The sequence below is a fragment of the Salmo salar genome, chromosome 16 (assembly GCF_965601325.2).
Source record: "Salmo salar chromosome 16, fSalSal1, whole genome shotgun sequence".
NCBI lineage: Eukaryota > Metazoa > Chordata > Actinopteri > Salmoniformes > Salmonidae > Salmo > Salmo salar.
Genome location: NC_138306.1, coordinates 85,956,087 through 85,982,257, shown reverse-complemented (window position 1 = coordinate 85,982,257; position 26,171 = coordinate 85,956,087). Strand labels below are relative to the sequence as shown.

General features: G+C 45.6%; 1 protein-coding gene across 4 annotated transcripts in view; it reads left to right on the top strand.

The window, feature by feature from the left end:
- LOC106574674 (sperm-associated antigen 17) overlaps nucleotides 1-26,171 on the top strand; it is a 62,865-nt gene that overhangs the window by 21,822 nt on the left and 14,872 nt on the right. For 3 of the 4 annotated variants that reach the window (XM_082963120.1, XM_082963119.1, XM_082963118.1), the window contains exons 22-27: nucleotides 20,483-20,670; nucleotides 20,848-20,959; nucleotides 22,908-23,074; nucleotides 23,259-23,400; nucleotides 25,038-25,255; nucleotides 25,426-25,573. In XM_082963120.1, coding sequence (XP_082819246.1) covers nucleotides 20,483-20,670; nucleotides 20,848-20,959; nucleotides 22,908-23,074; nucleotides 23,259-23,400; nucleotides 25,038-25,255; nucleotides 25,426-25,573 — 975 coding nt within the window. The remainder of the gene's footprint in view (nucleotides 1-20,482; nucleotides 20,671-20,847; nucleotides 20,960-22,907; nucleotides 23,075-23,258; nucleotides 23,401-25,037; nucleotides 25,256-25,425; nucleotides 25,574-26,171) is intronic. The other variant, XM_082963121.1, reaches the window with a different exon arrangement.

Below are 26,171 nucleotides of genomic sequence, written 5' to 3'. Positions count from 1 at the left end.
ACTGTTTCTGTTATGGGGACCTAGTATGGTCCCTATGTTGTGTGTGGTGATGTCTAGCTTTAAGGTGACTACGGTAACAGTCTGGTTGTTGACGTGTCTGTAGGTGAGATGTTGTGTGTGGTGATGTCTAGCTTTAAGGTGACTACGGTAACAGTCTGGTTGTTGACGTGTCTGTAGGTGAGATGTTGTGTGTGGTGATGTCTAGCTTTAAGGTGACTACGGTAACAGTCTGGTTGTTGACGTGTCTGTAGGTGAGATGTTGTGATGTGGTGATGTCTAGCTTTAAGGTGACTACGGTAACAGTCTGGTTGTTGACGTGTCTGTAGGTGAGATGTTGTGTGTGGTGATGTCTAGCTTTAAGGTGACTACGGTAACAGTCTGGTTGTTGACGTGTCTGTAGGTGAGATGTTGTGTGTGGTGATGTCTAGCTTTAAGGTGACTACGGTAACAGTCTGGTTGTTGACGTGTCTGTAGGTGAGATGTTGTGTGTGGTGATGTCTAGCTTTAAGGTGACTACGGTAACAGTCTGGTTGTTGACGTGTCTGTAGGTGAGATGTTGTGTGTGGTGATGTCTAGCTTTAAGGTGACTACGGTAACAGTCTGGTTGTTGACGTGTCTGTAGGTGAGATGTTGTGTGTGGTGATGTCTAGCTTTAAGGTGACTACGGTAACAGTCTGGTTGTTGACGTGTCTGTAGGTGAGATGTTGTGTGTGGTGATGTCTAGCTTTAAGGTGACTACGGTAACAGTCTGGTTGTTGACGTGTCTGTAGGTGAGATGTTGTGTGTGGTGATGTCTAGCTTTAAGGTGACTACGGTAACAGTCTGGTTGTTGACGTGTCTGTAGGTGAGATGTTGGTTGTTGACGTGTCTGTAGGTGAGATGTTGTGTGTGGTGATGTCTAGCTTTAAGGTGACTACGGTAACAGTCTGGTTGTTGACGTGTCTGTAGGTGAGATGTTGTGTGTGGTGATGTCTAGCTTTAAGGTGACTACGGTAACAGTCTGGTTGTTGACGTGTCTGTAGGTGAGATGTTGTGTGTGGTGATGTCTAGCTTTAAGGTGACTACGGTAACAGTCTGGTTGTTGACGTGTCTGTAGGTGAGATGTTGTGATGTGGTGATGTCTAGCTTTAAGGTGACTACGGTAACAGTCTGGTTGTTGACGTGTCTGTAGGTGAGATGTTGTGTGTGGTGATGTCTAGCTTTAAGGTGACTACGGTAACAGTCTGGTTGTTGACGTGTCTGTAGGTGAGATGTTGTGTGTGGTGATGTCTAGCTTTAAGGTGACTACGGTAACAGTCTGGTTGTTGACGTGTCTGTAGGTGAGATGTTGTGTGTGGTGATGTCTAGCTTTAAGGTGACTACGGTAACAGTCTGGTTGTTGACGTGTCTGTAGGTGAGATGTTGTGTGTGGTGATGTCTAGCTTTAAGGTGACTACGGTAACAGTCTGGTTGTTGACGTGTCTGTAGGTGAGATGTTGTGTGTGGTGATGTCTAGCTTTAAGGTGACTACGGTAACAGTCTGGTTGTTGACGTGTCTGTAGGTGAGATGTTGTGTGTGGTGATGTCTAGCTTTAAGGTGACTACGGTAACAGTCTGGTTGTTGACGTGTCTGTAGGTGAGATGTTGTGTGTGGTGATGTCTAGCTTTAAGGTGACTACGGTAACAGTCTGGTTGTTGACGTGTCTGTAGGTGAGATGTTGTGTGTGGTGATGTCTAGCTTTAAGGTGACTACGGTAACAGTCTGGTTGTTGACGTGTCTGTAGGTGAGATGTTGTGTGTGGTGATGTCTAGCTTTAAGGTGACTACGGTAACAGTCTGGTTGTTGACGTGTCTGTAGGTGAGATGTTGTGTGTGGTGATGTCTAGCTTTAAGGTGACTACGGTAACAGTCTGGTTGTTGACGTGTCTGTAGGTGAGATGTTGTGTGTGGTGATGTCTAGCTTTAAGGTGACTACGGTAACAGTCTGGTTGTTGACGTGTCTGTAGGTGAGATGTTGTGTGTGGTGATGTCTAGCTTTAAGGTGACTACGGTAACAGTCTGGTTGTTGACGTGTCTGTAGGTGAGATGTTGTGTGTGGTGATGTCTAGCTTTAAGGTGACTACGGTAACAGTCTGGTTGTTGACGTGTCTGTAGGTGAGATGTTGTGTGTGGTGATGTCTAGCTTTAAGGTGACTACGGTAACAGTCTGGTTGTTGACGTGTCTGTAGGTGAGATGTTGTGTGTGGTGATGTCTAGCTTTAAGGTGACTACGGTAACAGTCTGGTTGTTGACGTGTCTGTAGGTGAGATGTTGTGTGTGGTGATGTCTAGCTTTAAGGTGACTACGGTAACAGTCTGGTTGTTGACGTGTCTGTAGGTGAGATGTTGTGTGTGGTGATGTCTAGCTTTAAGGTGACTACGGTAACAGTCTGGTTGTTGACGTGTCTGTAGGTGAGATGTTGTGTGTGGTGATGTCTAGCTTTAAGGTGACTACGGTAACAGTCTGGTTGTTGACGTGTCTGTAGGTGAGATGTTGTGTGTGGTGATGTCTAGCTTTAAGGTGACTACGGTAACAGTCTGGTTGTTGACGTGTCTGTAGGTGAGATGTTGTGTGTGGTGATGTCTAGCTTTAAGGTGACTACGGTAACAGTCTGGTTGTTGACGTGTCTGTAGGTGAGATGTTGTGTGTGGTGATGTCTAGCTTTAAGGTGACTACGGTAACAGTCTGGTTGTTGACGTGTCTGTAGGTGAGATGTTGTGTGTGGTGATGTCTAGCTTTAAGGTGACTACGGTAACAGTCTGGTTGTTGACGTGTCTGTAGGTGAGATGTTGTGTGTGGTGATGTCTAGCTTTAAGGTGACTACGGTAACAGTCTGGTTGTTGACGTGTCTGTAGGTGAGATGTTGTGTGTGGTGATGTCTAGCTTTAAGGTGACTACGGTAACAGTCTGGTTGTTGACGTGTCTGTAGGTGAGATGTTGTGTGTGGTGATGTCTAGCTTTAAGGTGACTACGGTAACAGTCTGGTTGTTGACGTGTCTGTAGGTGAGATGTTGTGTGTGGTGATGTCTAGCTTTAAGGTGACTACGGTAACAGTCTGGTTGTTGACGTGTCTGTAGGTGAGATGTTGTGTGTGGTGATGTCTAGCTTTAAGGTGACTACGGTAACAGTCTGGTTGTTGACGTGTCTGTAGGTGAGATGTTGTGTGTGGTGATGTCTAGCTTTAAGGTGACTACGGTAACAGTCTGGTTGTTGACGTGTCTGTAGGTGAGATGTTGTGTGTGGTGATGTCTAGCTTTAAGGTGACTACGGTAACAGTCTGGTTGTTGACGTGTCTGTAGGTGAGATGTTGTGTGTGGTGATGTCTAGCTTTAAGGTGACTACGGTAACAGTCTGGTTGTTGACGTGTCTGTAGGTGAGATGTTGTGTGTGGTGATGTCTAGCTTTAAGGTGACTACGGTAACAGTCTGGTTGTTGACGTGTCTGTAGGTGAGATGTTGTGTGTGGTGATGTCTAGCTTTAAGGTGACTACGGTAACAGTCTGGTTGTTGACGTGTCTGTAGGTGAGATGTTGTGTGTGGTGATGTCTAGCTTTAAGGTGACTACGGTAACAGTCTGGTTGTTGACGTGTCTGTAGGTGAGATGTTGTGTGTGGTGATGTCTAGCTTTAAGGTGACTACGGTAACAGTCTGGTTGTTGACGTGTCTGTAGGTGAGATGTTGTGTGTGGTGATGTCTAGCTTTAAGGTGACTACGGTAACAGTCTGGTTGTTGACGTGTCTGTAGGTGAGATGTTGTGTGTGGTGATGTCTAGCTTTAAGGTGACTACGGTAACAGTCTGGTTGTTGACGTGTCTGTAGGTGAGATGTTGTGTGTGGTGATGTCTAGCTTTAAGGTGACTACGGTAACAGTCTGGTTGTTGACGTGTCTGTAGGTGAGATGTTGTGTGTGGTGATGTCTAGCTTTAAGGTGACTACGGTAACAGTCTGGTTGTTGACGTGTCTGTAGGTGAGATGTTGTGTGTGGTGATGTCTAGCTTTAAGGTGACTACGGTAACAGTCTGGTTGTTGACGTGTCTGTAGGTGAGATGTTGTGTGTGGTGATGTCTAGCTTTAAGGTGACTACGGTAACAGTCTGGTTGTTGACGTGTCTGTAGGTGAGATGTTGTGTGTGGTGATGTCTAGCTTTAAGGTGACTACGGTAACAGTCTGGTTGTTGACGTGTCTGTAGGTGAGATGTTGTGTGTGGTGATGTCTAGCTTTAAGGTGACTACGGTAACAGTCTGGTTGTTGACGTGTCTGTAGGTGAGATGTTGTGTGTGGTGATGTCTAGCTTTAAGGTGACTACGGTAACAGTCTGGTTGTTGACGTGTCTGTAGGTGAGATGTTGTGTGTGGTGATGTCTAGCTTTAAGGTGACTACGGTAACAGTCTGGTTGTTGACGTGTCTGTAGGTGAGATGTTGTGTGTGGTGATGTCTAGCTTTAAGGTGACTACGGTAACAGTCTGGTTGTTGACGTGTCTGTAGGTGAGATGTTGTGTGTGGTGATGTCTAGCTTTAAGGTGACTACGGTAACAGTCTGGTTGTTGACGTGTCTGTAGGTGAGATGTTGTGTGTGGTGATGTCTAGCTTTAAGGTGACTACGGTAACAGTCTGGTTGTTGACGTGTCTGTAGGTGAGATGTTGTGTGTGGTGATGTCTAGCTTTAAGGTGACTACGGTAACAGTCTGGTTGTTGACGTGTCTGTAGGTGAGATGTTGTGTGTGGTGATGTCTAGCTTTAAGGTGACTACGGTAACAGTCTGGTTGTTGACGTGTCTGTAGGTGAGATGTTGTGTGTGGTGATGTCTAGCTTTAAGGTGACTACGGTAACAGTCTGGTTGTTGACGTGTCTGTAGGTGAGATGTTGTGTGTGGTGATGTCTAGCTTTAAGGTGACTACGGTAACAGTCTGGTTGTTGACGTGTCTGTAGGTGAGATGTTGTGTGTGGTGATGTCTAGCTTTAAGGTGACTACGGTAACAGTCTGGTTGTTGACGTGTCTGTAGGTGAGATGTTGTGTGTGGTGATGTCTAGCTTTAAGGTGACTACGGTAACAGTCTGGTTGTTGACGTGTCTGTAGGTGAGATGTTGTGTGTGGTGATGTCTAGCTTTAAGGTGACTACGGTAACAGTCTGGTTGTTGACGTGTCTGTAGGTGAGATGTTGTGTGTGGTGATGTCTAGCTTTAAGGTGACTACGGTAACAGTCTGGTTGTTGACGTGTCTGTAGGTGAGATGTTGTGTGTGGTGATGTCTAGCTTTAAGGTGACTACGGTAACAGTCTGGTTGTTGACGTGTCTGTAGGTGAGATGTTGTGTGTGGTGATGTCTAGCTTTAAGGTGACTACGGTAACAGTCTGGTTGTTGACGTGTCTGTAGGTGAGATGTTGTGTGTGGTGATGTCTAGCTTTAAGGTGACTACGGTAACAGTCTGGTTGTTGACGTGTCTGTAGGTGAGATGTTGTGTGTGGTGATGTCTAGCTTTAAGGTGACTACGGTAACAGTCTGGTTGTTGACGTGTCTGTAGGTGAGATGTTGTGTGTGGTGATGTCTAGCTTTAAGGTGACTACGGTAACAGTCTGGTTGTTGACGTGTCTGTAGGTGAGATGTTGTGTGTGGTGATGTCTAGCTTTAAGGTGACTACGGTAACAGTCTGGTTGTTGACGTGTCTGTAGGTGAGATGTTGTGTGTGGTGATGTCTAGCTTTAAGGTGACTACGGTAACAGTCTGGTTGTTGACGTGTCTGTAGGTGAGATGTTGTGTGTGGTGATGTCTAGCTTTAAGGTGACTACGGTAACAGTCTGGTTGTTGACGTGTCTGTAGGTGAGATGTTGTGTGTGGTGATGTCTAGCTTTAAGGTGACTACGGTAACAGTCTGGTTGTTGACGTGTCTGTAGGTGAGATGTTGTGTGTGGTGATGTCTAGCTTTAAGGTGACTACGGTAACAGTCTGGTTGTTGACGTGTCTGTAGGTGAGATGTTGTGTGTGGTGATGTCTAGCTTTAAGGTGACTACGGTAACAGTCTGGTTGTTGACGTGTCTGTAGGTGAGATGTTGTGTGTGGTGATGTCTAGCTTTAAGGTGACTACGGTAACAGTCTGGTTGTTGACGTGTCTGTAGGTGAGATGTTGTGTGTGGTGATGTCTAGCTTTAAGGTGACTACGGTAACAGTCTGGTTGTTGACGTGTCTGTAGGTGAGATGTTGTGTGTGGTGATGTCTAGCTTTAAGGTGACTACGGTAACAGTCTGGTTGTTGACGTGTCTGTAGGTGAGATGTTGTGTGTGGTGATGTCTAGCTTTAAGGTGACTACGGTAACAGTCTGGTTGTTGACGTGTCTGTAGGTGAGATGTTGTGTGTGGTGATGTCTAGCTTTAAGGTGACTACGGTAACAGTCTGGTTGTTGACGTGTCTGTAGGTGAGATGTTGTGTGTGGTGATGTCTAGCTTTAAGGTGACTACGGTAACAGTCTGGTTGTTGACGTGTCTGTAGGTGAGATGTTGTGTGTGGTGATGTCTAGCTTTAAGGTGACTACGGTAACAGTCTGGTTGTTGACGTGTCTGTAGGTGAGATGTTGTGTGTGGTGATGTCTAGCTTTAAGGTGACTACGGTAACAGTCTGGTTGTTGACGTGTCTGTAGGTGAGATGTTGTGTGTGGTGATGTCTAGCTTTAAGGTGACTACGGTAACAGTCTGGTTGTTGACGTGTCTGTAGGTGAGATGTTGTGTGTGGTGATGTCTAGCTTTAAGGTGACTACGGTAACAGTCTGGTTGTTGACGTGTCTGTAGGTGAGATGTTGTGTGTGGTGATGTCTAGCTTTAAGGTGACTACGGTAACAGTCTGGTTGTTGACGTGTCTGTAGGTGAGATGTTGTGTGTGGTGATGTCTAGCTTTAAGGTGACTACGGTAACAGTCTGGTTGTTGACGTGTCTGTAGGTGAGATGTTGTGTGTGGTGATGTCTAGCTTTAAGGTGACTACGGTAACAGTCTGGTTGTTGACGTGTCTGTAGGTGAGATGTTGTGTGTGGTGATGTCTAGCTTTAAGGTGACTACGGTAACAGTCTGGTTGTTGACGTGTCTGTAGGTGAGATGTTGTGTGTGGTGATGTCTAGCTTTAAGGTGACTACGGTAACAGTCTGGTTGTTGACGTGTCTGTAGGTGAGATGTTGTGTGTGGTGATGTCTAGCTTTAAGGTGACTACGGTAACAGTCTGGTTGTTGACGTGTCTGTAGGTGAGATGTTGTGTGTGGTGATGTCTAGCTTTAAGGTGACTACGGTAACAGTCTGGTTGTTGACGTGTCTGTAGGTGAGATGTTGTGTGTGGTGATGTCTAGCTTTAAGGTGACTACGGTAACAGTCTGGTTGTTGACGTGTCTGTAGGTGAGATGTTGTGTGTGGTGATGTCTAGCTTTAAGGTGACTACGGTAACAGTCTGGTTGTTGACGTGTCTGTAGGTGAGATGTTGTGTGTGGTGATGTCTAGCTTTAAGGTGACTACGGTAACAGTCTGGTTGTTGACGTGTCTGTAGGTGAGATGTTGTGTGTGGTGATGTCTAGCTTTAAGGTGACTACGGTAACAGTCTGGTTGTTGACGTGTCTGTAGGTGAGATGTTGTGTGTGGTGATGTCTAGCTTTAAGGTGACTACGGTAACAGTCTGGTTGTTGACGTGTCTGTAGGTGAGATGTTGTGTGTGGTGATGTCTAGCTTTAAGGTGACTACGGTAACAGTCTGGTTGTTGACGTGTCTGTAGGTGAGATGTTGTGTGTGGTGATGTCTAGCTTTAAGGTGACTACGGTAACAGTCTGGTTGTTGACGTGTCTGTAGGTGAGATGTTGTGTGTGGTGATGTCTAGCTTTAAGGTGACTACGGTAACAGTCTGGTTGTTGACGTGTCTGTAGGTGAGATGTTGTGTGTGGTGATGTCTAGCTTTAAGGTGACTACGGTAACAGTCTGGTTGTTGACGTGTCTGTAGGTGAGATGTTGTGTGTGGTGATGTCTAGCTTTAAGGTGACTACGGTAACAGTCTGGTTGTTGACGTGTCTGTAGGTGAGATGTTGTGTGTGGTGATGTCTAGCTTTAAGGTGACTACGGTAACAGTCTGGTTGTTGACGTGTCTGTAGGTGAGATGTTGTGTGTGGTGATGTCTAGCTTTAAGGTGACTACGGTAACAGTCTGGTTGTTGACGTGTCTGTAGGTGAGATGTTGTGTGTGGTGATGTCTAGCTTTAAGGTGACTACGGTAACAGTCTGGTTGTTGACGTGTCTGTAGGTGAGATGTTGTGTGTGGTGATGTCTAGCTTTAAGGTGACTACGGTAACAGTCTGGTTGTTGACGTGTCTGTAGGTGAGATGTTGTGTGTGGTGATGTCTAGCTTTAAGGTGACTACGGTAACAGTCTGGTTGTTGACGTGTCTGTAGGTGAGATGTTGTGTGTGGTGATGTCTAGCTTTAAGGTGACTACGGTAACAGTCTGGTTGTTGACGTGTCTGTAGGTGAGATGTTGTGTGTGGTGATGTCTAGCTTTAAGGTGACTACGGTAACAGTCTGGTTGTTGACGTGTCTGTAGGTGAGATGTTGTGTGTGGTGATGTCTAGCTTTAAGGTGACTACGGTAACAGTCTGGTTGTTGACGTGTCTGTAGGTGAGATGTTGTGTGTGGTGATGTCTAGCTTTAAGGTGACTACGGTAACAGTCTGGTTGTTGACGTGTCTGTAGGTGAGATGTTGTGTGTGGTGATGTCTAGCTTTAAGGTGACTACGGTAACAGTCTGGTTGTTGACGTGTCTGTAGGTGAGATGTTGTGTGTGGTGATGTCTAGCTTTAAGGTGACTACGGTAACAGTCTGGTTGTTGACGTGTCTGTAGGTGAGATGTTGTGTGTGGTGATGTCTAGCTTTAAGGTGACTACGGTAACAGTCTGGTTGTTGACGTGTCTGTAGGTGAGATGTTGTGTGTGGTGATGTCTAGCTTTAAGGTGACTACGGTAACAGTCTGGTTGTTGACGTGTCTGTAGGTGAGATGTTGTGTGTGGTGATGTCTAGCTTTAAGGTGACTACGGTAACAGTCTGGTTGTTGACGTGTCTGTAGGTGAGATGTTGTGTGTGGTGATGTCTAGCTTTAAGGTGACTACGGTAACAGTCTGGTTGTTGACGTGTCTGTAGGTGAGATGTTGTGTGTGGTGATGTCTAGCTTTAAGGTGACTACGGTAACAGTCTGGTTGTTGACGTGTCTGTAGGTGAGATGTTGTGTGTGGTGATGTCTAGCTTTAAGGTGACTACGGTAACAGTCTGGTTGTTGACGTGTCTGTAGGTGAGATGTTGTGTGTGGTGATGTCTAGCTTTAAGGTGACTACGGTAACAGTCTGGTTGTTGACGTGTCTGTAGGTGAGATGTTGTGTGTGGTGATGTCTAGCTTTAAGGTGACTACGGTAACAGTCTGGTTGTTGACGTGTCTGTAGGTGAGATGTTGTGTGTGGTGATGTCTAGCTTTAAGGTGACTACGGTAACAGTCTGGTTGTTGACGTGTCTGTAGGTGAGATGTTGTGTGTGGTGATGTCTAGCTTTAAGGTGACTACGGTAACAGTCTGGTTGTTGACGTGTCTGTAGGTGAGATGTTGTGTGTGGTGATGTCTAGCTTTAAGGTGACTACGGTAACAGTCTGGTTGTTGACGTGTCTGTAGGTGAGATGTTGTGTGTGGTGATGTCTAGCTTTAAGGTGACTACGGTAACAGTCTGGTTGTTGACGTGTCTGTAGGTGAGATGTTGTGTGTGGTGATGTCTAGCTTTAAGGTGACTACGGTAACAGTCTGGTTGTTGACGTGTCTGTAGGTGAGATGTTGTGTGTGGTGATGTCTAGCTTTAAGGTGACTACGGTAACAGTCTGGTTGTTGACGTGTCTGTAGGTGAGATGTTGTGTGTGGTGATGTCTAGCTTTAAGGTGACTACGGTAACAGTCTGGTTGTTGACGTGTCTGTAGGTGAGATGTTGTGTGTGGTGATGTCTAGCTTTAAGGTGACTACGGTAACAGTCTGGTTGTTGACGTGTCTGTAGGTGAGATGTTGTGTGTGGTGATGTCTAGCTTTAAGGTGACTACGGTAACAGTCTGGTTGTTGACGTGTCTGTAGGTGAGATGTTGTGTGTGGTGATGTCTAGCTTTAAGGTGACTACGGTAACAGTCTGGTTGTTGACGTGTCTGTAGGTGAGATGTTGTGTGTGGTGATGTCTAGCTTTAAGGTGACTACGGTAACAGTCTGGTTGTTGACGTGTCTGTAGGTGAGATGTTGTGTGTGGTGATGTCTAGCTTTAAGGTGACTACGGTAACAGTCTGGTTGTTGACGTGTCTGTAGGTGAGATGTTGTGTGTGGTGATGTCTAGCTTTAAGGTGACTACGGTAACAGTCTGGTTGTTGACGTGTCTGTAGGTGAGATGTTGTGTGTGGTGATGTCTAGCTTTAAGGTGACTACGGTAACAGTCTGGTTGTTGACGTGTCTGTAGGTGAGATGTTGTGTGTGGTGATGTCTAGCTTTAAGGTGACTACGGTAACAGTCTGGTTGTTGACGTGTCTGTAGGTGAGATGTTGTGTGTGGTGATGTCTAGCTTTAAGGTGACTACGGTAACAGTCTGGTTGTTGACGTGTCTGTAGGTGAGATGTTGTGTGTGGTGATGTCTAGCTTTAAGGTGACTACGGTAACAGTCTGGTTGTTGACGTGTCTGTAGGTGAGATGTTGTGTGTGGTGATGTCTAGCTTTAAGGTGACTACGGTAACAGTCTGGTTGTTGACGTGTCTGTAGGTGAGATGTTGTGTGTGGTGATGTCTAGCTTTAAGGTGACTACGGTAACAGTCTGGTTGTTGACGTGTCTGTAGGTGAGATGTTGTGTGTGGTGATGTCTAGCTTTAAGGTGACTACGGTAACAGTCTGGTTGTTGACGTGTCTGTAGGTGAGATGTTGTGTGTGGTGATGTCTAGCTTTAAGGTGACTACGGTAACAGTCTGGTTGTTGACGTGTCTGTAGGTGAGATGTTGTGTGTGGTGATGTCTAGCTTTAAGGTGACTACGGTAACAGTCTGGTTGTTGACGTGTCTGTAGGTGAGATGTTGTGTGTGGTGATGTCTAGCTTTAAGGTGACTACGGTAACAGTCTGGTTGTTGACGTGTCTGTAGGTGAGATGTTGTGTGTGGTGATGTCTAGCTTTAAGGTGACTACGGTAACAGTCTGGTTGTTGACGTGTCTGTAGGTGAGATGTTGTGTGTGGTGATGTCTAGCTTTAAGGTGACTACGGTAACAGTCTGGTTGTTGACGTGTCTGTAGGTGAGATGTTGTGTGTGGTGATGTCTAGCTTTAAGGTGACTACGGTAACAGTCTGGTTGTTGACGTGTCTGTAGGTGAGATGTTGTGTGTGGTGATGTCTAGCTTTAAGGTGACTACGGTAACAGTCTGGTTGTTGACGTGTCTGTAGGTGAGATGTTGTGTGTGGTGATGTCTAGCTTTAAGGTGACTACGGTAACAGTCTGGTTGTTGACGTGTCTGTAGGTGAGATGTTGTGTGTGGTGATGTCTAGCTTTAAGGTGACTACGGTAACAGTCTGGTTGTTGACGTGTCTGTAGGTGAGATGTTGTGTGTGGTGATGTCTAGCTTTAAGGTGACTACGGTAACAGTCTGGTTGTTGACGTGTCTGTAGGTGAGATGTTGTGTGTGGTGATGTCTAGCTTTAAGGTGACTACGGTAACAGTCTGGTTGTTGACGTGTCTGTAGGTGAGATGTTGTGTGTGGTGATGTCTAGCTTTAAGGTGACTACGGTAACAGTCTGGTTGTTGACGTGTCTGTAGGTGAGATGTTGTGTGTGGTGATGTCTAGCTTTAAGGTGACTACGGTAACAGTCTGGTTGTTGACGTGTCTGTAGGTGAGATGTTGTGTGTGGTGATGTCTAGCTTTAAGGTGACTACGGTAACAGTCTGGTTGTTGACGTGTCTGTAGGTGAGATGTTGTGTGTGGTGATGTCTAGCTTTAAGGTGACTACGGTAACAGTCTGGTTGTTGACGTGTCTGTAGGTGAGATGTTGTGTGTGGTGATGTCTAGCTTTAAGGTGACTACGGTAACAGTCTGGTTGTTGACGTGTCTGTAGGTGAGATGTTGTGTGTGGTGATGTCTAGCTTTAAGGTGACTACGGTAACAGTCTGGTTGTTGACGTGTCTGTAGGTGAGATGTTGTGTGTGGTGATGTCTAGCTTTAAGGTGACTACGGTAACAGTCTGGTTGTTGACGTGTCTGTAGGTGAGATGTTGTGTGTGGTGATGTCTAGCTTTAAGGTGACTACGGTAACAGTCTGGTTGTTGACGTGTCTGTAGGTGAGATGTTGTGTGTGGTGATGTCTAGCTTTAAGGTGACTACGGTAACAGTCTGGTTGTTGACGTGTCTGTAGGTGAGATGTTGTGTGTGGTGATGTCTAGCTTTAAGGTGACTACGGTAACAGTCTGGTTGTTGACGTGTCTGTAGGTGAGATGTTGTGTGTGGTGATGTCTAGCTTTAAGGTGACTACGGTAACAGTCTGGTTGTTGACGTGTCTGTAGGTGAGATGTTGTGTGTGGTGATGTCTAGCTTTAAGGTGACTACGGTAACAGTCTGGTTGTTGACGTGTCTGTAGGTGAGATGTTGTGTGTGGTGATGTCTAGCTTTAAGGTGACTACGGTAACAGTCTGGTTGTTGACGTGTCTGTAGGTGAGATGTTGTGTGTGGTGATGTCTAGCTTTAAGGTGACTACGGTAACAGTCTGGTTGTTGACGTGTCTGTAGGTGAGATGTTGTGTGTGGTGATGTCTAGCTTTAAGGTGACTACGGTAACAGTCTGGTTGTTGACGTGTCTGTAGGTGAGATGTTGTGTGTGGTGATGTCTAGCTTTAAGGTGACTACGGTAACAGTCTGGTTGTTGACGTGTCTGTAGGTGAGATGTTGTGTGTGGTGATGTCTAGCTTTAAGGTGACTACGGTAACAGTCTGGTTGTTGACGTGTCTGTAGGTGAGATGTTGTGTGTGGTGATGTCTAGCTTTAAGGTGACTACGGTAACAGTCTGGTTGTTGACGTGTCTGTAGGTGAGATGTTGTGTGTGGTGATGTCTAGCTTTAAGGTGACTACGGTAACAGTCTGGTTGTTGACGTGTCTGTAGGTGAGATGTTGTGTGTGGTGATGTCTAGCTTTAAGGTGACTACGGTAACAGTCTGGTTGTTGACGTGTCTGTAGGTGAGATGTTGTGTGTGGTGATGTCTAGCTTTAAGGTGACTACGGTAACAGTCTGGTTGTTGACGTGTCTGTAGGTGAGATGTTGTGTGTGGTGATGTCTAGCTTTAAGGTGACTACGGTAACAGTCTGGTTGTTGACGTGTCTGTAGGTGAGATGTTGTGTGTGGTGATGTCTAGCTTTAAGGTGACTACGGTAACAGTCTGGTTGTTGACGTGTCTGTAGGTGAGATGTTGTGTGTGGTGATGTCTAGCTTTAAGGTGACTACGGTAACAGTCTGGTTGTTGACGTGTCTGTAGGTGAGATGTTGTGTGTGGTGATGTCTAGCTTTAAGGTGACTACGGTAACAGTCTGGTTGTTGACGTGTCTGTAGGTGAGATGTTGTGTGTGGTGATGTCTAGCTTTAAGGTGACTACGGTAACAGTCTGGTTGTTGACGTGTCTGTAGGTGAGATGTTGTGTGTGGTGATGTCTAGCTTTAAGGTGACTACGGTAACAGTCTGGTTGTTGACGTGTCTGTAGGTGAGATGTTGTGTGTGGTGATGTCTAGCTTTAAGGTGACTACGGTAACAGTCTGGTTGTTGACGTGTCTGTAGGTGAGATGTTGTGTGTGGTGATGTCTAGCTTTAAGGTGACTACGGTAACAGTCTGGTTGTTGACGTGTCTGTAGGTGAGATGTTGTGTGTGGTGATGTCTAGCTTTAAGGTGACTACGGTAACAGTCTGGTTGTTGACGTGTCTGTAGGTGAGATGTTGTGTGTGGTGATGTCTAGCTTTAAGGTGACTACATGTGGTGATGTCTAGCTTTAAGGTGACTACGGTAACAGTCTGGTTGTTGACGTGTCTGTAGGTGAGATGTTGTGTGTGGTGATGTCTAGCTTTAAGGTGACTACGGTAAACAGTCTGGTTGTTGACGTGGTCTGTAGGTGAGATGTTGTGTGTGGTGATGTCTAGCTTTAAGGTGACTACGGTAACAGTCTGGTTGTTGACGTGTCTGTAGGTGAGATGTTGTGTGTGGTGATGTCTAGCTTTATAGGTGAGATGTTGTGTGTGGTGATGTCTAGCTTTAAGGTGACTACGGTAACAGTCTGGTTGTTGACGTGTCTGTAGGTGAGATGTTGTGTGTGGTGATGTCTAGCTTTAAGGTGACTACGGTAACAGTCTGGTTGTTGACGTGTCTGTAGGTGAGATGTTGTGTGTGGTGATGTCTAGCTTTAAGGTGACTACGGTAACAGTCTGGTTGTTGACGTGTCTGTAGGTGAGATGTTGTGTGTGGTGATGTCTAGCTTTAAGGTGACTACGGTAACAGTCTGGTTGTTGACGTGTCTGTAGGTGAGATGTTGTGTGTGGTGATGTCTAGCTTTAAGGTGACTACGGTAACAGTCTGGTTGTTGACGTGTCTGTAGGTGAGATGTTGTGTGTGGTGATGTCTAGCTTTAAGGTGACTACGGTAACAGTCTGGTTGTTGACGTGTCTGTAGGTGAGATGTTGTGTGTGGTGATGTCTAGCTTTAAGGTGACTACGGTAACAGTCTGGTTGTTGACGTGTCTGTAGGTGAGATGTTGTGTGTGGTGATGTCTAGCTTTAAGGTGACTACGGTAACAGTCTGGTTGTTGACGTGTCTGTAGGTGAGATGTTGTGTGTGGTGATGTCTAGCTTTAAGGTGACTACGGTAACAGTCTGGTTGTTGACGTGTCTGTAGGTGAGATGTTGTGTGTGGTGATGTCTAGCTTTAAGGTGACTACGGTAACAGTCTGGTTGTTGACGTGTCTGTAGGTGAGATGTTGTGTGTGGTGATGTCTAGCTTTAAGGTGACTACGGTAACAGTCTGGTTGTTGACGTGTCTGTAGGTGAGATGTTGTGTGTGGTGATGTCTAGCTTTAAGGTGACTACGGTAACAGTCTGGTTGTTGACGTGTCTGTAGGTGAGATGTTGTGTGTGGTGATGTCTAGCTTTAAGGTGACTACGGTAACAGTCTGGTTGTTGACGTGTCTGTAGGTGAGATGTTGTGTGTGGTGATGTCTAGCTTTAAGGTGACTACGGTAACAGTCTGGTTGTTGACGTGTCTGTAGGTGAGATGTTGTGTGTGGTGATGTCTAGCTTTAAGGTGACTACGGTAACAGTCTGGTTGTTGACGTGTCTGTAGGTGAGATGTTGTGTGTGGTGATGTCTAGCTTTAAGGTGACTACGGTAACAGTCTGGTTGTTGACGTGTCTGTAGGTGAGATGTTGTGTGTGGTGATGTCTAGCTTTAAGGTGACTACGGTAACAGTCTGGTTGTTGACGTGTCTGTAGGTGAGATGTTGTGTGTGGTGATGTCTAGCTTTAAGGTGACTACGGTAACAGTCTGGTTGTTGACGTGTCTGTAGGTGAGATGTTGTGTGTGGTGATGTCTAGCTTTAAGGTGACTACGGTAACAGTCTGGTTGTTGACGTGTCTGTAGGTGAGATGTTGTGTGTGGTGATGTCTAGCTTTAAGGTGACTACGGTAACAGTCTGGTTGTTGACGTGTCTGTAGGTGAGATGTTGTGTGTGGTGATGTCTAGCTTTAAGGTGACTACGGTAACAGTCTGGTTGTTGACGTGTCTGTAGGTGAGATGTTGTGTGTGGTGATGTCTAGCTTTAAGGTGACTACGGTAACAGTCTGGTTGTTGACGTGTCTGTAGGTGAGATGTTGTGTGTGGTGATGTCTAGCTTTAAGGTGACTACGGTAACAGTCTGGTTGTTGACGTGTCTGTAGGTGAGATGTTGTGTGTGGTGATGTCTAGCTTTAAGGTGACTACGGTAACAGTCTGGTTGTTGACGTGTCTGTAGGTGAGATGTTGTGTGTGGTGATGTCTAGCTTTAAGGTGACTACGGTAACAGTCTGGTTGTTGACGTGTCTGTAGGTGAGATGTTGTGTGTGGTGATGTCTAGCTTTAAGGTGACTACGGTAACAGTCTGGTTGTTGACGTGTCTGTAGGTGAGATGTTGTGTGTGGTGATGTCTAGCTTTAAGGTGACTACGGTAACAGTCTGGTTGTTGACGTGTCTGTAGGTGAGATGTTGTGTGTGGTGATGTCTAGCTTTAAGGTGACTACGGTAACAGTCTGGTTGTTGACGTGTCTGTAGGTGAGATGTTGTGTGTGGTGATGTCTAGCTTTAAGGTGACTACGGTAACAGTCTGGTTGTTGACGTGTCTGTAGGTGAGATGTTGTGTGTGGTGATGTCTAGCTTTAAGGTGACTACGGTAACAGTCTGGTTGTTGACGTGTCTGTAGGTGAGATGTTGTGTGTGGTGATGTCTAGCTTTAAGGTGACTACGGTAACAGTCTGGTTGTTGACGTGTCTGTAGGTGAGATGTTGTGTGTGGTGATGTCTAGCTTTAAGGTGACTACGGTAACAGTCTGGTTGTTGACGTGTCTGTAGGTGAGATGTTGTGTGTGGTGATGTCTAGCTTTAAGGTGACTACGGTAACAGTCTGGTTGTTGACGTGTCTGTAGGTGAGATGTTGTGTGTGGTGATGTCTAGCTTTAAGGTGACTACGGTAACAGTCTGGTTGTTGACGTGTCTGTAGGTGAGATGTTGTGTGTGGTGATGTCTAGCTTTAAGGTGACTACGGTAACAGTCTGGTTGTTGACGTGTCTGTAGGTGAGATGTTGTGTGTGGTGATGTCTAGCTTTAAGGTGACTACGGTAACAGTCTGGTTGTTGACGTGTCTGTAGGTGAGATGTTGTGTGTGGTGATGTCTAGCTTTAAGGTGACTACGGTAACAGTCTGGTTGTTGACGTGTCTGTAGGTGAGATGTTGTGTGTGGTGATGTCTAGCTTTAAGGTGACTACGGTAACAGTCTGGTTGTTGACGTGTCTGTAGGTGAGATGTTGTGTGTGGTGATGTCTAGCTTTAAGGTGACTACGGTAACAGTCTGGTTGTTGACGTGTCTGTAGGTGAGATGTTGTGTGTGGTGATGTCTAGCTTTAAGGTGACTACGGTAACAGTCTGGTTGTTGACGTGTCTGTAGGTGAGATGTTGTGTGTGGTGATGTCTAGCTTTAAGGTGACTACGGTAACAGTCTGGTTGTTGACGTGTCTGTAGGTGAGATGTTGTGTGTGGTGATGTCTAGCTTTAAGGTGACTACGGTAACAGTCTGGTTGTTGACGTGTCTGTAGGTGAGATGTTGTGTGTGGTGATGTCTAGCTTTAAGGTGACTACGGTAACAGTCTGGTTGTTGACGTGTCTGTAGGTGAGATGTTGTGTGTGGTGATGTCTAGCTTTAAGGTGACTACGGTAACAGTCTGGTTGTTGACGTGTCTGTAGGTGAGATGTTGTGTGTGGTGATGTCTAGCTTTAAGGTGACTACGGTAACAGTCTGGTTGTTGACGTGTCTGTAGGTGAGATGTTGTGTGTGGTGATGTCTAGCTTTAAGGTGACTACGGTAACAGTCTGGTTGTTGACGTGTCTGTAGGTGAGATGTTGTGTGTGGTGATGTCTAGCTTTAAGGTGACTACGGTAACAGTCTGGTTGTTGACGTGTCTGTAGGTGAGATGTTGTGTGTGGTGATGTCTAGCTTTAAGGTGACTACGGTAACAGTCTGGTTGTTGACGTGTCTGTAGGTGAGATGTTGTGTGTGGTGATGTCTAGCTTTAAGGTGACTACGGTAACAGTCTGGTTGTTGACGTGTCTGTAGGTGAGATGTTGTGTGTGGTGATGTCTAGCTTTAAGGTGACTACGGTAACAGTCTGGTTGTTGACGTGTCTGTAGGTGAGATGTTGTGTGTGGTGATGTCTAGCTTTAAGGTGACTACGGTAACAGTCTGGTTGTTGACGTGTCTGTAGGTGAGATGTTGTGTGTGGTGATGTCTAGCTTTAAGGTGACTACGGTAACAGTCTGGTTGTTGACGTGTCTGTAGGTGAGATGTTGTGTGTGGTGATGTCTAGCTTTAAGGTGACTACGGTAACAGTCTGGTTGTTGACGTGTCTGTAGGTGAGATGTTGTGTGTGGTGATGTCTAGCTTTAAGGTGACTACGGTAACAGTCTGGTTGTTGACGTGTCTGTAGGTGAGATGTTGTGTGTGGTGATGTCTAGCTTTAAGGTGACTACGGTAACAGTCTGGTTGTTGACGTGTCTGTAGGTGAGATGTTGTGTGTGGTGATGTCTAGCTTTAAGGTGACTACGGTAACAGTCTGGTTGTTGACGTGTCTGTAGGTGAGATGTTGTGTGTGGTGATGTCTAGCTTTAAGGTGACTACGGTAACAGTCTGGTTGTTGACGTGTCTGTAGGTGAGATGTTGTGTGTGGTGATGTCTAGCTTTAAGGTGACTACGGTAACAGTCTGGTTGTTGACGTGTCTGTAGGTGAGATGTTGTGTGTGGTGATGTCTAGCTTTAAGGTGACTACGGTAACAGTCTGGTTGTTGACGTGTCTGTAGGTGAGATGTTGTGTGTGGTGATGTCTAGCTTTAAGGTGACTACGGTAACAGTCTGGTTGTTGACGTGTCTGTAGGTGAGATGTTGTGTGTGGTGATGTCTAGCTTTAAGGTGACTACGGTAACAGTCTGGTTGTTGACGTGTCTGTAGGTGAGATGTTGTGTGTGGTGATGTCTAGCTTTAAGGTGACTACGGTAACAGTCTGGTTGTTGACGTGTCTGTAGGTGAGATGTTGTGTGTGGTGATGTCTAGCTTTAAGGTGACTACGGTAACAGTCTGGTTGTTGACGTGTCTGTAGGTGAGATGTTGTGTGTGGTGATGTCTAGCTTTAAGGTGACTACGGTAACAGTCTGGTTGTTGACGTGTCTGTAGGTGAGATGTTGTGTGTGGTGATGTCTAGCTTTAAGGTGACTACGGTAACAGTCTGGTTGTTGACGTGTCTGTAGGTGAGATGTTGTGATGTGGTGATGTCTAGCTTTAAGGTGACTACGGTAACAGTCTGGTTGTTGACGTGTCTGTAGGTGAGATGTTGTGTGTGGTGATGTCTAGCTTTAAGGTGACTACGGTAACAGTCTGGTTGTTGACGTGTCTGTAGGTGAGATGTTGTGATGTGGTGATGTCTAGCTTTAAGGTGACTACGGTAACAGTCTGGTTGTTGACGTGTCTGTAGGTGAGATGTTGTGTGTGGTGATGTCTAGCTTTAAGGTGACTACGGTAACAGTCTGGTTGTTGACGTGTCTGTAGGTGAGATGTTGTGTGTGGTGATGTCTAGCTTTAAGGTGACTACGGTAACAGTCTGGTTGTTGACGTGTCTGTAGGTGAGATGTTGTGTGTGGTGATGTCTAGCTTTAAGGTGACTACGGTAACAGTCTGGTTGTTGACGTGTCTGTAGGTGAGATGTTGTGTGTGGTGATGTCTAGCTTTAAGGTGACTACGGTAACAGTCTGGTTGTTGACGTGTCTGTAGGTGAGATGTTGTGTGTGGTGATGTCTAGCTTTAAGGTGACTACGGTAACAGTCTGGTTGTTGACGTGTCTGTAGGTGAGATGTTGTGTGTGGTGATGTCTAGCTTTAAGGTGACTACGGTAACAGTCTGGTTGTTGACGTGTCTGTAGGTGAGATGTTGTGTGTGGTGATGTCTAGCTTTAAGGTGACTACGGTAACAGTCTGGTTGTTGACGTGTCTGTAGGTGAGATGTTGTGTGTGGTGATGTCTAGCTTTAAGGTGACTACGGTAACAGTCTGGTTGTTGACGTGTCTGTAGGTGAGATGTTGTGTGTGGTGATGTCTAGCTTTAAGGTGACTACAGTAACAGTCTGGTTGTTGACGTGTCTGTAGGTGAGATGTTGTGTGTGGTGATGTCTAGCTTTAAGGTGACTACGGTAACAGTCTGGTTGTTGACGTGTCTGTAGGTGAGATGTTGTGTGTGGTGATGTCTAGCTTTAAGGTGACTACGGTAACAGTCTGGTTGTTGACGTGTCTGTAGGTGAGATGTTGTGTGTGGTGATGTCTAGCTTTAAGGTGACTACGGTAACAGTCTGGTTGTTGACGTGTCTGTAGGTGAGATGTTGTGTGTGGTGATGTCTAGCTTTAAGGTGACTACGGTAACAGTCTGGTTGTTGACGTGTCTGTAGGTGAGATGTTGTGTGTGGTGATGTCTAGCTTTAAGGTGACTACGGTAACAGTCTGGTTGTTGACGTGTCTGTAGGTGAGATGTTGTGTGTGGTGATGTCTAGCTTTAAGGTGACTACGGTAACAGTCTGGTTGTTGACGTGTCTGTAGGTGAGATGTTGTGTGTGGTAATGTCTAGCTTTAAGGTGACTACGGTAACAGTCTGATTGTTGACGTGTCTGTAGGTGAGATGCAGGCTGTTCAGGACTCTGATCTGGTCATGCCCACAGACTCCAGTCTCCCCCCCGCCCCCTCGACCGTCCTCTCCTCCTCAGTGTCCCGGAAGAAACTCAACTCCTCCCACAGCGCCAAGGGGGCGCAGCCGTCCAGAGAGACCAACAAGTCTCCAACACACAGAGAGGAAGAGGAACAGGTGGATCCATACTATGGACCGTCACCAACAGATACATTTAGTTTCCACAGCGTCTGTTCAGTTGTAGTGTTTTGTTGTTGATAATGTTATATCATTGATATCAGTATTACAACGGTATGTTCTCGTCATCTATGTTCTTTCTGTTGACGTACCTGCTGTCTGTTATATCCCTGCCAGACCAGAGAGTGTGTGGGTCAGGCTGCATTATCTGGCAGTGGTCCGTTCCAGAGACTAAACCTCTCTACCCCCAGTGGTCTGCTGCTGCAGTTCCTCAGTGATGATACAGACGGTCAGTGTGTGTGTGTGTGTGTCCAGACAGTGTGTGTGTGTGTCCAGACAGTGTATGTGTGTGTCCAGACAGTATATGTGTGTGTCCAGACAGTGTATGTGTAACTGTAGTTTTGGTGACTGTAGGCAGTACTCCAGAAGGTGTGTGTGTGTGTCCCCAGACAGTGTATGTGAAACTGTAGTTTTGGTTACTGTAGGCAGTACTCCAGACAGTGTAACTGTAGTTTTGGTTACTGTAGGCAGTACTCCAGACAGTGTATTTGTAACTGTAGTTTTGGTTACTGTAGGCAGTACTCCAGACAGTGTATGTGTAACTGTAGTTTTGGTTACTGTAGGCAGTACTCCAGACAGTGTATGTGTAACTGTAGTTTTGGTTACTGTAGGCAGTACTCCAGACAGTGTATGTGTAACTGTAGTTTTGGTTACTGTAGGCAGTACTCCAGACAGTGTAACTGTAGTTTTGGTTACTGTAGGCAATACTCCAGACAGTGTATTTGTAACTGTAGTTTTGGTTACTGTAGGCAGTACTCCAGACAGTGTATGTGTAACTGTAGTTTTGGTTACTGTAGGCAGTACTCCAGACAGTGTATGTGTAACTGTAGTTTTGGTTACTGTAGGCAGTACTCCAGACAGTGTATTTGTAACTGTAGTTTTGGTTACTGTAGGCAGTACTCCAGACAGTGTATGTGTAACTGTAGTTTTGGTTACTGTAGGCAGTACTCCAGACAGTGTATGTGTAACTGTAGTTTTGGTTACTGTAGGCAGTACTCCAGACAGTGTATGTGTAACTGTAGTTTTGGTTACTGTAGGCAGTACTCCAGGCAGTGTAACTGTAGTTTTGGTTACTGTAGGCAGTACTCCAGACAGTGTATGTGTAACTGTAGTTTTGGTTACTGTAGGCAGTACTCCAGACAGTGTATGTGTAACTGTAGTTTTGGTTACTGTAGGCAGTACTCCAGACAGTGTATGTGTAACTGTAGTTTTGGTTACTGTAGGCAGTACTCCAGACAGTGTATGTGTAACTGTAGTTTTGGTTACTGTAGGCAGTACTCCAGACAGTGTATGTGTAACTGTAGTTTTGGTTACTGTAGGCAGTACTCCAGACAGTGTATGTGTAACTGTAGTTTTGGTTACTGTAGGCAGTACTCCAGACAGTGTATTTGTAACTGTAGTTTTGGTTACTGTAGGCAGTACTCCAGACAGTGTATTTGTAACTGTAGTTTTGGTTACTGTAGGCAGTACTCCAGACAGTGTATGTGTAACTGTAGTTTTGGTTACTGTAGGCAGTACTCCAGACAGTGTATGTGTAACTGTAGTTTTGGTTACTGTAGGCAGTACTCCAGACAGTGTATGTGTAACTGTAGTTTTGGTTACTGTAGGCAGTACTCCAGACAGTGTATGTGTAACTGTAGTTTTGGTTACTGTAGGCAGTACTCCAGACAGTGTATGTGTAACTGTAGTTTTGGTTACTGTAGGCAGTACTCCAGACAGTGTATGTGTAACTGTAGTTTTGGTTACTGTAGGCAGTACTCCAGGCAGTGTAACTGTAGTTTTGGTTACTGTAGGCAGTACTCCAGACAGTGTATGTGTAACTGTAGTTTTGGTTACTGTAGGCAGTACTCCAGACAGTGTATGTGTAACTGTAGTTTTGGTTACTGTAGGCAGTACTCCAGACAGTGTATGTGTAACTGTAGTTTTGGTTACTGTAGGCAGTACTCCAGACAGTGTATGTGTAACTGTAGTTTTGGTTACTGTAGGCAGTACTCCAGACAGTGTATGTGTAACTGTAGTTTTGGTTACTGTAGGCAGTACTCCAGACAGTGTATGTGTAACTGTAGTTTTGGTTACTGTAGGCAGTACTCCAGACAGTGTATTTGTAACTGTAGTTTTGGTTACTGTAGGCAGTACTCCAGACAGTGTATGTGTAACTGTAGTTTTGGTTACTGTAGGCAGTACTCCAGAGGGGCAGTGTCTGTTGGTGAGACAGAGTTTCCCCCTACACTGCAGTGACAGTAGGGAGACTCACCTCACAGACCCATCGTTACACAGTGAGCTGTCTAGGGTCATCACTGGTCAGGGCACCGTGGTCAAGTACATGAGAGACGGATCAACACAGGTACTGGCAAACACAATACACACACACACACACACACACAATATACACACACACAATACACACACACACACACACACACACACACACACACACACACACACACACACACACACACACACACACACACACACACACACACACACACACACACACACACACACAGCTCTTCCCTGTCTCTGTGTAGGTGCTGTTTGCAGACGGTTCAGTCAGCAGCAGTACAGACTCAGGACCCATCATCTCATCTCCTCCTGAACCCCCTGTTAAGGAGGAAGAGGTAGTGAAGGAGACTCCGATACCAGAGAGAAAAGACAGCAAGGACAAGAAGGGTAGTCACATCTCTAACAAATCATATGGACCTTGATTTAGATCCTTTGGTCTTTTATACAGAACCAGTCAAAACCTACTCATTCCAAGGGTTTTTCTTTATTTTTACTATTTTCTACATTGTAGAATAATAGTGAAGACATCAAAACTATGAAATAACACATATGGAATCATGTAGTAACCAAAAAAGTGTTAAACAGATCAAAATATATTTTCTATTTAAGATTCTTCAAAGTAGCCACCCTTTGCCTTGATGACAGCTTTGCACACTCTTGGCATTCTCTCAACCAGCTTCATGAGGTAGTCACCTGCAATGCATTTCAATTAACAGGTGTGCATTGTTGAAAGTTCATTTGTGGAATTTCTTTCCTTAATGCGTTTGAGCCAATCAGTTGTGTTGTGACAAGGTAGGGGTGGTATACAGAACATAGCCCTATTTGGTAAAAGACCAAGTTCATATTATGGCAAGAACAGCTCAACTAAGCAAAGAGAAACGACAGTCCATCATTACTTTAAGACATGAAGGTTAGTCAATACGGAACATTTCAATAACTTTGAAAGTTTCTTCAAGTGCAGTCGCAAAAACCATCAAGCACTATGATGAAACTGGCTCTCATGAGGACCACCACAGGAAAGGAAGACCCTGAGTTACTTCTGCTGTAGGATAAGTTCATTAGAGTTACCAGCCACTACTAAAGGACACCCATAAGAAGAAGAGACTTGCTTGGGCCAAGAAACATGAGCAAGGGACATTCGACCAGCGGAAATCTGTCCTTTGGTCTGAGTCCAAATTTGAGATTTTTGGTTCCAACCGCCGTGTCTTTGTGAGACGTAGAGTAGGTGAACGGATGATCTCCGCATGTGTGGTTCTCACTATGAAGTGTGGAGGAGGAGGTGTGATGGTGTGGGGGTGCTTTGCTGGTGACACTGTCTGTGATTTATTTAGAATTCAAGGCACACTTAACCAGCATGGCTACCACAGCATTCTGCAGCGATACACCATCCCATCTGGTTTGCGTTTAGTGGGACTATCATTTGTCTTTCAACAGGACAATGACCCAAAACACACCTCCAGACAGTGTAAGGGCTATTTGACAAAGGAGAGTGATGGAGTGCTGCATCAGATGACCTGGCCTCCACAATCACCCGACCTCAAACCAATTGAGATGGTTTGGGATGAGTTGGACTGCAGAGTGAAGGAAAAGCAGCCAACAAGTGCTCTGCATATGTGGGAACTCCTTCAAGACTCTTGGAAAATAATTCCTCATGAAGCTGGTTGAGAGAATGCCAAGAGTGTGCAAAGCTGTCATCAAGGCAAAGGGTGGCTACTTTGAAGAATCTAAAATATGAAATATATTTTGATTTGTTTAACACTTTTTTGGTTACTACATGATTCCATATGTGTTATTTCATAGTTTTGATGTCTTCACTATTATTGTACAATAGTAAAAATAAACAAAACCCTGGAAAAGGTCGGTGTGTCCAAACTTTAGGCTGGTACTGTATATTTGATTTGTCTTCCTATTATACTTTTACTGTGTCAGTCTGAAATCTATTGGCTTCACAACCTTTTGTGTTGTTGAGTATCGGTGCTTGAGAAAGACAAAGGGGAGATGAGGAGTTATGTGTGTGTGGGCAGGTAAGCTGGGTTCCAAGCAGAGCCTGGGGGCTGACCAGAGTCAGAGTGACCCAGAGCCCAGGGAGGAGCAGAGGTCGTCAGGCCAGACCCAGGGCAGACAGGGGGTCTGTTGGGTCACCACCAGCCCCTCCGGACACAGAGTGGCCACCATGGGGGACCAGACCACAGACCCTGGCCCGGTCCTGGCCTTCAGAGCCACAGACCCTGTCAGCCAAACTGTGAGCATCCGAACCAGCAACGTGGTTGTTAATAACACATTTTAGTTTTCTCATGACCTTTGCAAAAGTCCCAAATGGTTGACCAGCTGATACTCTGAAGGTGTCAACATTTTGACTTCCTACACATGTGATATGTAAAAGTAGCTCTTCTGCCTTGTCTCTGTGAGCAGGTTGTTATCACGCGGGAGGATAAGGTGATGTCTGTGCTGGACAGAGACGGGACGGTGATCGTCGACCATGCAGACGGAACCAGGATCACTACCCTGTACCAGGAGAGAGAGGCTCTCAGTGGCTGGTCCCAGGGACACATTAACACAGGTACCCAACACCCCTAACCCTAACTCTAACCCTGTACCAGGAGAGAGAGGCTCTCAGTGTCTGGTCCCAGGGACACATTAACACAGGTACCCAACACCCCTAACCCTAACTCTACTACTACTAACTGCTACCTGATCTGATACTGGTCTGATCGGGGTGGCAGGTAGCCTAGTGGTTAGATCCTAGTGGTTAGATCCTAGTGGTTAGAGCCTAGTGGTTAGAGCCTAGTGGTTAGAGCCTAGTGGTTAGAGCCTAGTTTTTAGAGCCTAGTGGTTAGAGCCTAGTGGTTAGAGCCTAGTGGTTAGAGCCTAGTGGTTAGAGCCTAGTGGTTAGAGCCTAGTGGTTAGAGCCTAGTGGTTAGAGCCTAGTGGTTAGAGCCTAGTGGTTAGAGCGTTGGACTTGTAACCGAAAGGTTGCAAGATCGAATCCCCGAGCTGACAAAGTATAAATCTGTCATTTTGCCCCTGAACAAGGCAGTTAACCCACTGTTCCTAGACCGTCATTGTAAATAAGAATTTGTTCTTAATTGACTTGCCTAGTTAAATAAAGGTAAAATCATTTTTTTTTAAAATACAGGTTAAAGGCTATACTACTAACT